General features: G+C 42.1%; 2 protein-coding genes and 1 long non-coding RNA gene across 4 annotated transcripts in view; 1 reads left to right on the top strand and 2 right to left on the bottom strand.

The window, feature by feature from the left end:
* The window catches only part of LOC127929178 (uncharacterized), a 5,666-nt gene extending 2,894 nt beyond the window's left edge, over nt 1-2,772 (bottom strand). Inside the window, exon 1 of the long non-coding RNA XR_008133691.1 lies at nt 1-2,772. This exon is cut by the window's left edge and continues 1,580 nt beyond it. This is a non-coding gene — a long non-coding RNA (uncharacterized LOC127929178).
* Nucleotides 1-12,269, bottom strand: part of LOC127929172 (neuronal acetylcholine receptor subunit beta-2-like) — a 58,269-nt gene that overhangs the window by 44,682 nt on the left and 1,318 nt on the right. The gene's annotated exons all lie outside the window — the stretch shown is intronic.
* On the top strand, nt 3,667-10,491 carry LOC118381618 (C-type lectin domain family 4 member M-like). 2 transcript variants are annotated; one of them, XM_052517008.1, is made up of 8 exons: nt 3,667-3,832; nt 5,803-5,878; nt 5,996-6,097; nt 6,184-6,399; nt 6,442-7,227; nt 8,937-9,076; nt 9,152-9,261; nt 9,827-10,491. In XM_052517008.1, exons 1-8 carry the CDS (start codon nt 3,800-3,802, stop codon nt 9,957-9,959), a joined length of 1,596 nt encoding a protein of 531 aa, XP_052372968.1. In that variant the 5' UTR covers nt 3,667-3,799; the 3' UTR covers nt 9,960-10,491. The 2 variants fall into 2 exon arrangements, with proteins under 2 accessions (XP_052372968.1, XP_052372967.1); XM_052517007.1 differs by having other exon boundaries at nt 6,184-7,227.

Raw genomic sequence — 12,269 nt, 5'->3', positions numbered from 1 at the left:
CTCTCTAGGTTTCTTCCTAGGTTTTGGCCTTTCTAGGGAGTTTTTCCTAGCCACCGTGCTTCTACACCTGCATTGCTTTCTGTTTGGGGATTTAGGCTGGGTTTCTGTACAGCACTTTGAGATATCAGCTGATGTACGAAGGGCTATATAAATACATTTGATTTGATTTGATTTGAGTCTATTGTAGGGTCACTAGCAGGTCTATAGTAGAATCACTAGCTGGTCTATTGTACGGTCACTAGCAGGTCTATAGTAGGTTCTGTACCCACCAGCGGGTAAGCAGAGTTCCGCACTTATGAAGTGATTTGCATCTGTGGTGGGTTGATTTGTATCTGGCAGGAGGATTTGCATCTTAAAGTGGGCATCGTGCCAGTAGGGTGAGCAAGTCTGCTGTCTCACCATCCAAAACATGTTGGAGAGCCACCTGCCTGCTGAGTGCTTGTTGCTAACTGGGTAGCTAGCCTGTTGTAGAGGCACCTGCCTGCTGAGTGCTTGTTGCTAACTAGGTAGCTAGCCTGTTGTAGAGGCCCCTGCCTGCTGAGTGCTTGTTGCTAACTAGGTAGCTAGCCTGTTGTAGTGCCACCTGCCTGCTGAGTGCTTGTTGCTAACTAGGTAGCTAGCCTGTTGTAGAGCCACCTGCCTGCTGAGTGCTTGTTGCTAACGAGGTAGCAAGCCTGTTGTAGTGCCACCTGCCTGCTGAGTGCTTGTTGCTAACTAGGTAGCTAGCCTGTTGTAGAGCCACCTGCCTGCTGAGTGCTTGTTGCTAACGAGGTAGCAAGCCTGTTGTAGCGCCACCTGCCTGCTGAGTGCTTGTTGCTAACTAGGTAGCTAGCCTGTTGTAGCGCCACCTACCTGCTGAGTGCTTGTTGCTAACTGGGTAGCTAGCCTGTTGTAGAGCCACCTGCCTGCTGACTGCTTGTTGCTATCTGGGTAGCTAGCCTGTTGTAGAGGCACCTGCCTGCTGAGTGCTTGTTGCTAACTGGGTAGCTAGCCTGTTGTAGAGGCACCTGCCTGCTGAGTGCTTGTTGCTAACTGGGTAGCTAGCCTGTTGTAGAGCCACCTGCCTGCTGACTGCTTGTTGCTATCTGGGTAGCTAGCCTGTTGTAGAGGCACCTGCCTGCTGAGTGCTTGTTGCTAACTGGGTAGCTAGCCTGTTGTAGAGGCACCTGCCTGCTGAGTGTTTGTTGCTATCTGGGTAGCTAGCCTGTTGTAGAGGCACCTGCCTGCTGACTGCTTGTTGCTAACTGGGTAGCTAGCCTGTTGTAGAGGCACCTGCCTGCTGAGTGCTTGTTGCTAACTGGGTAGCTAGCCTGTTGTAGCGCCTACTGTAGGTCAACCAAGATCATGTGGTTTACAAGAAACTGTAGAGGACTTTAAGAAGTCACATGGTCTCTGTAGTTTCTGTAGAATATTTAGACTTGTAAAACCTAAAGAAAGTGCTGCATCAGCAGACTCAAGTGAGGGCCCATATTTATCAAATGTTTCAGTTTAGGAGTGCTGATCTAGGATCTGTTTATCCTTTTTGATCATTATGAATAAGGTCATGTTGGCAGGGATGACTTGATCCCAGATCAGTATTTCTGACATGCTTGATAAATAAGGGCCCTGATCTCTAGATTTGCTCTTGCATTGAGTTAAGGTTCGGGTTGATTTCACTGAAGAAGATTACCTGCACTGTCATTCACACAGACCACATTATTTCACAAAATATTTATTTGAAAGTACGGTATAGACACATTTTGGTATTGAGTCTTTCAAGTTTTCTAACGTTAGGGAATTTTGGAGTAGCAGAATTTTCAACCATTCATAACCCCAGGATTTGTGCTTGAGAGAGGGGGTTGCGAAACCCAGCAGCCTGCAAATTTAACTTTCAGTTGGACTTGAGCTTGACTGAACTTTAGTTACATATCCTTCCTGTTTCCAACCAACCACACATTCTGTTGTTGTCACATGATGTATCTGAACCTATCAGACAGTGGTACATCAGTTCATTATTGTTTGGCCTGTCTTAATCATGCTCTATCACGACTATTGTGTTATCAATCAAATGTATTTATAAAGCTCTTCTTACATCAGCTGATGTCACAAAGTGCTGTACAGAAACCCAGCCTTAAACCTCAAACAGCAACCAATGCAGGTGTAGAAGCACGGTGACTAGTAAAAACTCCCTAGAAAGGCCAGAACCTACTATAGACCAGCTAGGGATCCTACAACAGACCAGCTAGGGATCCTACAATAGGTCTGCTAGGGATCCTACAATAGACCAGCTAGGGATCCTACAATAGACCAGCTAGGGATCCTACAATAGACCAGCTAGGGATCCTACAATAGACCAGCTAAGGATCCTACAATAGGTCTGCTAGGGATCCTACAATAGGTCTGCTAGGGATCCTACAATAGACCAGCTAGGTATCCTACAATAGACCAGCTAGGGATCCTACAATAGGTCTGCTAGGGATCCTACAATAGGTCTGCTAGGGATCCTACAATAGACCAGCTAGGTATCCTACAATAGACCAGCTAGGGATCCTACAATAGGTCTGCTAGGGATCCTACAATAGACCAGCTAGGGATCCTACAATAGACCAGCTAGGGATCCTACAATAGACCAGCTAGGGATCCTACAATAGACCAGCTAGGTATCCTACAATAGACCAGCTAGGGATCCTACAATAGGTCTGCTAGGGATCCTACAATAGGTCTGCTAGGGATCCTACAATAGACCAGCTAGGGATCCTACAATAGACCAGCTAGGAATCCTACAATAGACCAGCTAGGTATCCTACAACAGACCATCTAGGTATCCTATAATAGACCAGCTAGGGATCCTACTATAGGCCTGCTAGGTACTCTATAATAGGCCTGCTAGGGATCCTACTATAGGCCTGCTAGGTACTCTATAATAGGCCTGCTAGGGATCCTACTATAGGCCTGCTAGGTACTCTATAATAGGCCTGCTAGGGATCCTACTATAGGCCTGCTAGGTACTCTATAATAGGCCTGCTAGGGATCCTACTATAGGCCTGCTAGGTACTCTATAATAGGCCTGCTAGGGATCCTACTATAGGCCTGCTAGGTACTCTATAATACTCCTGCTAGGGATCCTACTATAGGCCTGCTAGGTACTCTATAATAGGCCAGCTGACTGCAGGATGCCAAATGCATTAAAGAGAAGGGGGTGGGGGGATAACTAATGTTGCCTCCAGAGTGATTCATATGTTACGAGCTAGTCCTGTCACGGACAGTTTGGTGAATCTGTTGTTGGCTTAAACCATTCTAGCAGCCTCCTCCTGAACAGGGTTCAACCAGTAGTTACAATAGGTCTGCTATGGATTCTGCAAGTAGGTCAGGACAGAAACAGGATTAGAACGTTCAGAACCCAGTTTGAACACTGAACATTGTTATAAAATGGCAGTTGACAGGGATTTAAATAAGATAGACACATTCAGCCTTCCAAATGTTCTAAGCTTTAGAATTTTGGAGTAACTGAACATACAACCATTACTTTTAACCTAAAGTTTACCTTTGACCCCTATAGCTCATGTGCTTGAGAGAGAGGGGAAATGAAACACTTATATGCAGCATTCTGTAACTTGAACTTTCAGTTTGACTCACTTCCTGTCAACCACGTTGCCTTTTATCTGAACCTAACATCCAGTGGTATATTAGTTCATAATTGTTTTACCAAATTTAAAGGATATGCTGACGTTGACACAAAAGGTGTGGTCTCTCAGACTATAAACAACGTGGACACGTTATTCCAATCTTACTTTGATGCTCATTCATTTAACAGATTTGTATGCATCCGTTTTCAACTCTCAAAGACTCTGTGGTAAGACTGTATTTCTCTATTTCACCAGATATGATCATTTTATGAGGTGTGTTTATTGTCTGATTCTTATGTAATATGTTAGTGTCTCTGGGAGACTAAGCAGGTGAACAGTAAACAGGACAAAGTAGATATCTACAATACATTCGGAAAATATTCAGACCCCTTGACCTTTTCCACATTTTGTTACGTTACAGCCTTATTCTGAAATGTATTTTTTTTCTTCAATTCCTCTCATCAATCTACACACAAAACCCCATAATGAAAAAATAAAACTGAAATATTAAATTTACATAAGTATTTTACTCAGTACTTTGTTGAAGCACCTATGGCAGCGATTACAGCCGTAAGTCTTATTGGGTATGACGCTACAAGCTTGGCACACCTGTATTTGGGGAGTTTCTCCCATTCTCCTCTGCAGATCCTCTCAAGCTCTGTCAGGTTGGATGGGAGAGTCGCTGCACAGCTATTTTCAGGTCTCGCCAGAGATGTTCAACGCTGTGCTCTGGCTGGGCCACTCAAGGACATTCAGAGACTTGTCCCAAAGCCACTCCTAAATTGTCTTGGCTGTGTGCTTAGGGTCATTGTCCTGTTGGAAGGTGAACCTTCGCCCAAGTCTGACGTCCTCAGCGCTCTGTACTTTGCTCCGTTCATCTTTTCCTCGATCCTGACTGATCTCCCAGTCCCTGCCGCTGAAAAAAATCCCCACAGTATGACGCTGCCACCACCATGCTTCACCGTAGGGATGGTGCCCGGTTTCCTTCAAATGTGACACTTGGCATTCAGGCCAAATCTTGCTTTCTTCAGACCAGATCATCTTGTTTCTCATGGTCTGAGAGTCCTTAAAGTTCCTCTTGGCAAACTCCAAGCGGGCTGTTATGTGTCTTTTACTACCATCTGTCTGGACACTCTACCATAAAGGCCTGATTTGTGGAGTGCTGCAGAGATGGTTATCCTTCTGGAATGTTCTCCCATCTACACAGAGGAACTGGAGCTCTGTCAGACTGACCATCGGGTTCTTGGTCACCTCCCTGACCAAGGGCCTTCTCCCCTGATTGCTCAGTTTGGCTTGGCGACCAGCTCTAGGAAGAGTCTTTGTGGGTCCAAACTACTTCCGTTTTAGAATGATGGAGGCCACTGTTCTTGGGGACCTTAATTTTTTAGTACCCTTCCCCAGATCTGTGCCTCGACACAATCCTGTCTCGGAGCTCTACGGACAATTCCTTTGACCTCATGGCTTGGTTTTTGCTCTGACAAGCAATGTCAACTGTGGGACCTTACATAGACAGGTGTGTGCCTTTACAAATAATGTCAAAAAAATTATATTTACCACAGGTGGACTCCCAATCAAGTTGTAGAACATCTCAAGATGAGCAATGGAGACAGGATGCACCTGAGCTCAATTTCGAGTCTCATAGCAATACTGGTCTGAATACTTATGTAAATATTCTATTTCTGTTTTTAGTTTTAATGCATTTGCATAAAAATCTAAAACATGTTTATACTTGTCATTATGGGGTATTTTATGTAGATTTAATTTTTTATAAAAAGCATTATATGATAAGGCTGTAACGTAACAAAATGTGGAAAAAGTCAAGGGGTCTGAATACTTTCCATATGCACTGTATGTTAATTACTGAAGTGTCCTTGATTGAGCTCGACCAACGTGTCACTAGTTGGGTAGAGATTGGGACTATCCTATTGTTTCCTTTATACCGGTTAAGCTAAGTCAAGACTGGGTAAGCTAGGTCAAGACTGGGTAAGCTAGGTCAAGACTGGGTAAGCTAGGTCAAGACTGGGTAAGCTAGGTCAAGACTGGGTAAGCTAGGTCAAGACTGGGTAAGCTAGGTCAAGTCCTCAAGTATTTGACAAAACATAAGACACAGATACAAACCTATACTAGAGCTGAAGTAACAGAGGAAAATATAGCATTTGACTTCTAGAAATGTAAGAGACAATCTATACAAACACAGGTGGAGAATCCAACAATGCAGACCATGGATATTGATGACGACACGTCTCCCAACAAGCCCAGTGTTACATTTTCAGGTATCAATTCAAGTACAAGCACACAGCCTTTGTAGCTTCAAATCCTGGATAATATAAGTATTTTAACATTACCAGAGAGAGTTCAAAGATCTTACATGATATTTCCCTGTGATTCAGCTAATTTTCCATGGTGGAAGAGACCCTCTGGAATTGCTGCAGTGTGTCTCGGGCTGCTGTGTGTTCTCCTATTGGCTGGGATCATAGGCCTGTTTGTCTACTGTAAGTTTAGAATGTTTTGACATAAATATGTATAACCTTCAGTGGTGTAATAGTTAAACATATGTATTTAATTTTCCATTTTAAAGATGGCGTCATTGATCATCACTACTCAACAGAGAGAGACCAACAGACCAGTTACAGCCTTCTGACTAAAGAAGGAGATCAGCAACCAACCAGTTATAATAACTTGACTAAAGAGGGACAACAGCTACAGACAGGTTACAACACCCTGACTAAAGAGAGAGACCAGCTACAGAGCAGTTACAACAACCTGACTGAAGAGAGAGACCAGCTACAGACCAGTTACAACACCCTGACTGAAGAGAGAGACCAGCTACAGACAGGTTACAACACCCTGACTAAAGAGAGAGACCAGCTACAGAGCAGTTACAACAACCTGACTGAAGAGAGAGACCAGCTACAGACCAGTTACAACACCCTGACTGAAGAGAGAGACAAGCTACAGACCAGTTACAACACCCTGACTAAAAAGAGAGACCAGCTACAGAATAGGCTCGCAACCAAAATTAAGGAGAAAGACCAGTTGCAGAATACTCTCAACACAATAACTCAGGAAAGAGATCAACTGCAGAATAGTCTTAATACAAAAACAAAGGAGAGAAACCAGCTACAGAGTAGTCTAAATACCAGGACCACAGAGAGAGACCAGCTACAGAATAGCCTAAATACCAGAACCACAGAGAGAGACCAGCTACAAAATAGCCTAAATACCAGGACCACAGAGAGAGACCAGCTACAGAATAGCCTAAATACCAGGACCAAAGACAGGGACAAGCAACAAAATAGTCTTAAAGTCATGACTGCTGAAAGGGATCAATTAAAAAATAATCTTAACTCAAGGACTAAAGAGAGAGACCAGTTACAGAAGAGTCTTAATACCAAAACTAAGGACAGAGACCAGTTGCGGAATACTCTCACCACAATAACTCGGGAGAGAGACCAGTTGCAGAATAGTCTAAATAACAGGACCATAGAGAGAGACCAGTTACAGAATCATCTCAATACCACAACCACTGAAATGGACAAGTTGAAGAAGAGTGTGGAGAATAGAACTATGGAGCGTGACCAGCTACAGAAGGAGAGGGAAAGGCTGAACTGTAATATCACAGGTAAGGAAAGTAATTTGCAGTAGAGCCCTGTTTTCAATACAACGAAATAAAAACACGTGCACAACTACACAGACAAGATGCCTTAAGAAAACAATCACAATTAACATTTAAAAGATCAGAAATCTATTTTTTTCATTGTGCAGGGAGCAGCAAACATCCATTCTAATAGTTTTTTGTAAATTGTTCCACATGTAAGGTGCATCACCACTGAAGGGACATGTTCTGATCTGTGTAGAAACTGTGGGGATCTGAAGTGTAATGTAATACATTGACCCAGTTTTATAATTAGTAATTCTAGAAGAGACTATAGATGTCAGATACATTGGAAGTTGTTACTTGTACATCAAGCTGCCTCTACAGAAACAGGAGACTAGATCATATGAGCTGTTCTGACCTCTCATAAGCCAAGGCTTGTGCAAAGCTACTTACTTATTCAATGTGTGAATAAATAATAGTTGTAAAAGTTATGTTTAACATGTAAATGTCAGATACAATGAACAAAAATATAAACGCAACATGTAAAGTGTTGGTCTCATGTTTCATGAGCAGAAATAAAAGATACCAGAAATGTTCAATACACACAAAAAGCCAGTATCTATCAAATGCTCAGATTTGTTTTAATCTCTGTTAGTGAGCATTTCTCCTTTGCCAAGATGATCCTTCCACCTGACAGGTGTGGCATATCAAGAAGCTGATTAAACAGCATCATAATTACACAGGTGCAACTTGTGCTGGGGACAATAAAAGGACACACTAAATTGTGCAGTCTTGTCCACAACACAATACAGATGTCTCAAGTTAAGGGATCATGCAATTGGCATGGCGACTACAAGAATGTCGACCAGAGCTGTTGCCAGATAATTGAAAGTTCATTTCTCTACCGTAAGCCGCCTCCAACGTCGTTTTAGAGAATTTGTCAGTACGTCCAACCGGCCTCACAACCCCAGACCACGTGTAACCACGCCAGCTCAGGACATCCACATCTGACTCCTTCACCTGCCACCCGGACAGCTGATGAAAATGGGTTTGCACAACAAGAATTTCAGTGCAAACTGTCAAAAATCGTCTCAGGGAAGCTAATTTGTATGCCGCAAGGATCTGTACACAGTTCCTGGAATCTGAAAATGTTCCAGTTCTTCCATGTCCTGAATAGTCACCAGACATATCACCCATTGAGCATGTTTGTGATGCTCTGGATTGACGTGTACAGCAACGTGTTCCAGTTCCCGCCAATATCCAGCAACTTTGCACAGCCATTGAAGTGGAGTGGGACAACATTCCACAGGCCACAATCAACAGCCTGATCAACTCTATGTGAAGGAGACAAATGGTGGTTGTCTGATCCACACCCCTACCTTTTATTTAAGATATCTGTGACCAACAGATGTGTGTCTGTATTCCCAGTCATGTGAAATCCATACATTAGGGCCTAAAAAATGTATTTCAATGGACTGATTTCCTTATATGAACTGTAACTACGTGACATTTTTTAAATTATTGCTCCGTTTATATTCCTCAGTGTAAAAGCTGTAGGCAAACAGGTAATTCACACAAACGATTGCTGTGGGAAATCACCAGAACATTTGATTTATTTCCTGGGGAAAGGCAGAATCAGCTCAGTGGAAGGGTTCATTAGCTTTATCTGAGTCATGTTCTTTTTATTTTAAATAACATTCAAGTAACACATATGGTAAATGTGAAACTTCTAGGGTCCTGTCCTGAAGGATGGAGAAGGTTTGGCTGCAGCTGTTACTACCTCTCTACTGAGAGGAAATCCTGGGAGGAGAGTAGACAGGACTGTCTGGAGAGAGGAGCAGATCTGGTGATCATTAACAGTGAAGAGGAACAGGTGAGAGACAGAGATACTTTATTTATTTGTCCATCATGTGTTAGTAACAATGATTTTTCTGTTCCTCAACAACAGACATTCATCAATGGGTTTGAATCAGTCACTTTTGCCTGGATTGGTCTGACTGATTCTGTTACTGAGGGGACCTGGAAATGGGTGGACGGCACCCCACTGACCACAGCAAGGTAAGAGACTACTGCTCTATAATAACACTGACCACCCCAAGGTAAGAGACTACTGCTCTATAATAACACTGACCACCCCAAGGTAAGAGACTACTGCTCTATAATAACACTGACCACCCCAAGGTAAGAGACTACTGCTCTATAATAACACTGACCACCCCAATGTAAGAGACTACTGCTGTAATAACACTGACCACCCCAAGGTAAGAGACTACTGCTCTATAATAACACTGACCACCCCAATGTAAGAGACTACTGCTCTATAATAACACTGACCACCACAAGGTAAGAGACTACTGCTCTATAATAACACTGACCACCCCAAGGTAAGAGACTACTGCTCTATAATAACACTGACCACCCCAAGGTAAGAGACTACTGCTCTATAATAACCCTGACCACCCCAAGGTAAGAGACTCCTGCGCTATAATAACACTGATCACTCCAAGGTAAAATACTACTGCGCTATAATAACACTGGAAGGAGTTGGACTGATTCTCTGTGTTGTTCATACTCTAGGTTCTGAGAGACATGTCAGTCTAACTCTGTGTTTTTTTTACTGCAGCTATTGGGGGAGAAGACATCCTAATGCTGGTACATACCATAACTGTGGGTTTCACTATTACGTATCATCAGGCCATGGAGTATGGTGGAGTTTTGATTGTTCCTCTTCACAACAGTGGATCTGTGAGAAATAGGCTTCTCTTAGGTACATTCTCTACACTGCTGATTAATGAACTCTACTGTATGTTAATGATGGTCTGAAAGACTGATGGGATTTGATAGAATGGTACTCTGAACTACACGTAGGAGAGAAACATACAACATACAGGACCTGAACAAGAGTCTCCCACGGGAGAAAACAACACCTTTATTAGACAAAGAGGAAATTCCCTTTTGGACCGATAGCTGACACTGATTTTCAACTCGCAGGCGGGACTACCACATCACGTGACGATGAACAACCAATCATGACCGACTCATGTCTGCTACACAAGCTGACACACAATAATTTATTCATATGTCAAACAATGATGTGTAGAATATAGATATCATTCAATAGCCACTGTCAATCAATTACTGTTAAGTTCTACATTTCTAAATACATTTAAAATGACTGTATATGTTTATTAGTTATACAGTATGTCTGCTTCTTGTGCTTTTATCATTCCGTACTTAAACGTGTACTTCCTGCTTATTCAATAAATAATTTAATCTAGATTAAAGACATTTCTTGTCTAGTACATTTTTTTCTCTCTAATCTGTTCTATACTTTAATCTTAAAACTTGTTGAGGATAGGGGGCAGTATTTTCACTTTGGATGAATTGCGTGCCCATAGTGAACTGCATCCTACTCTGTCCTAGATTGCTAATAGATGCATATTATTATTACTATTGGATAGAAAACACTCTGAAGTTTCTAAAACTGTTTGAATTATGTCTGTGAGTAAAACAGAACTCATAGGGCAGGCAATCTTCCAAACAGGAAGTGAAATTCTGAATGTGGGTCAACTTTGACATCATCGCCTCCTCCTTTCCCAACAAGATATGGATCTGGTAACACTTCCTACGCCTGCCACTAGATGTCCTCATTCAGTAGAAAGTGCAATGGGGCATTTGCTGTGAACTTTGACCGAATGGGAGGGGAAATAGTCAGTGTCCCGACAGAATGCCATTTTCCTGTGGCGCATTTCTCTGTGGGTGCTACCGTCGTTCCATTTGGCTGCAGATGAAAACGTATGATCCGGTTGGAACGTTATTGGATATATATGATAATAACATCCTGAAGATTGATTCTCTACTTAGTTTGACCAGTTTATTCGACCTGGAATATATCTTTTTGAAGTTTTTGTGCGAGTTGTCCTGGACCAGCAGTCAGTTTTTGGGCACGTGAGCTGAAAGTGATAGCTAATTGGACACTAGTATTGGACATTATGGAACAAAACAATGATTTATTGAGGAACTAGGACTCCTTGCACTACATTCCGATGAAATATCATCAAAGTTGAGGGAATATTTATGAAGTAATTTCGTATTTCTGTTGACTCCAACATGGCGGAGAAATACTTTTACGTCTGAGCGCCGTCTCAGATTATTGCATGGTAGGCTTTTTCCGTAACGTTAAAAAAAAATCTGACACAGCGGTTGCATTAAGAACCAGTGTATCTTTAATTCTATGTAGAACATGTATCTTTAGTTAAAGTTTATGATGAGTATTTCTGTTATCTGGCGTAGCTTTCTATTGTTCCTCCGGATATTTGAGGCAGTTCTGAACATGGCGTCAATGTAAACCGAGATTTGTGGATATAAATATGCATATTATCAAACAAAACATAAATGTATTGTGTAACATGTCATATGAGTGTCATCTGATGACGATTTTCAAAAGGTTAGTGGTTAATTTGATCTCTAATCCTGCTTTTGTGACTATCTTTGGCTGGAAAAAATGGCTGCGTTTTCCCTTTGATTTGGTGGTGGTCTAACATAAATATATGTTGTGTTTTCAATGTAAAACATTTTAAAAATCGGACATGATGGGTAGATGAACAAGATGTTTATCTTTCATTTGAGGTATTGAACTTGTTAATGTGTGAAAGTTAAATATTTCTAAAGAATATTTTTGAATTCCCTGCGCCACCTTTTCAGCTGAATGGGGGGGGTGTAGTTCCCCTCGGGAACAGGTTTTAACATGGAATCTAGAAGGACAAGACACCTCTCTGTCTCTTTAGGATAGAGAGTGAATGTTACTGTTTACATTTGAACTCATATCATGTTAACTTCCTGTTTGCGGTGACAACACCAGAATGAAGGGTTGGATCATTAGTTACGAAAACAGTGTCTATGGTTTTGTTACTAAACTACCTGGGACTAATCATTGACTACAGTAGGACAGGTGGAATTAACTCCAGTTATAAGAGAGACAGGGTTTTGAGTGGATGTGATTGACAGAATGCATGAGATTCATCTAAAAGGGTATAAATCATCGGAGGCTGCTGAGGAAGACGGCT

This window comes from Oncorhynchus keta, unplaced genomic scaffold (assembly GCF_023373465.1).
Source record: "Oncorhynchus keta strain PuntledgeMale-10-30-2019 unplaced genomic scaffold, Oket_V2 Un_scaffold_5451_pilon_pilon, whole genome shotgun sequence".
In the NCBI taxonomy this organism is placed as follows: domain Eukaryota; kingdom Metazoa; phylum Chordata; class Actinopteri; order Salmoniformes; family Salmonidae; genus Oncorhynchus; species Oncorhynchus keta.
Note: the sequence above shows the minus strand (reverse complement) of the source record. Positions and strands in the feature narration are given on the sequence as shown.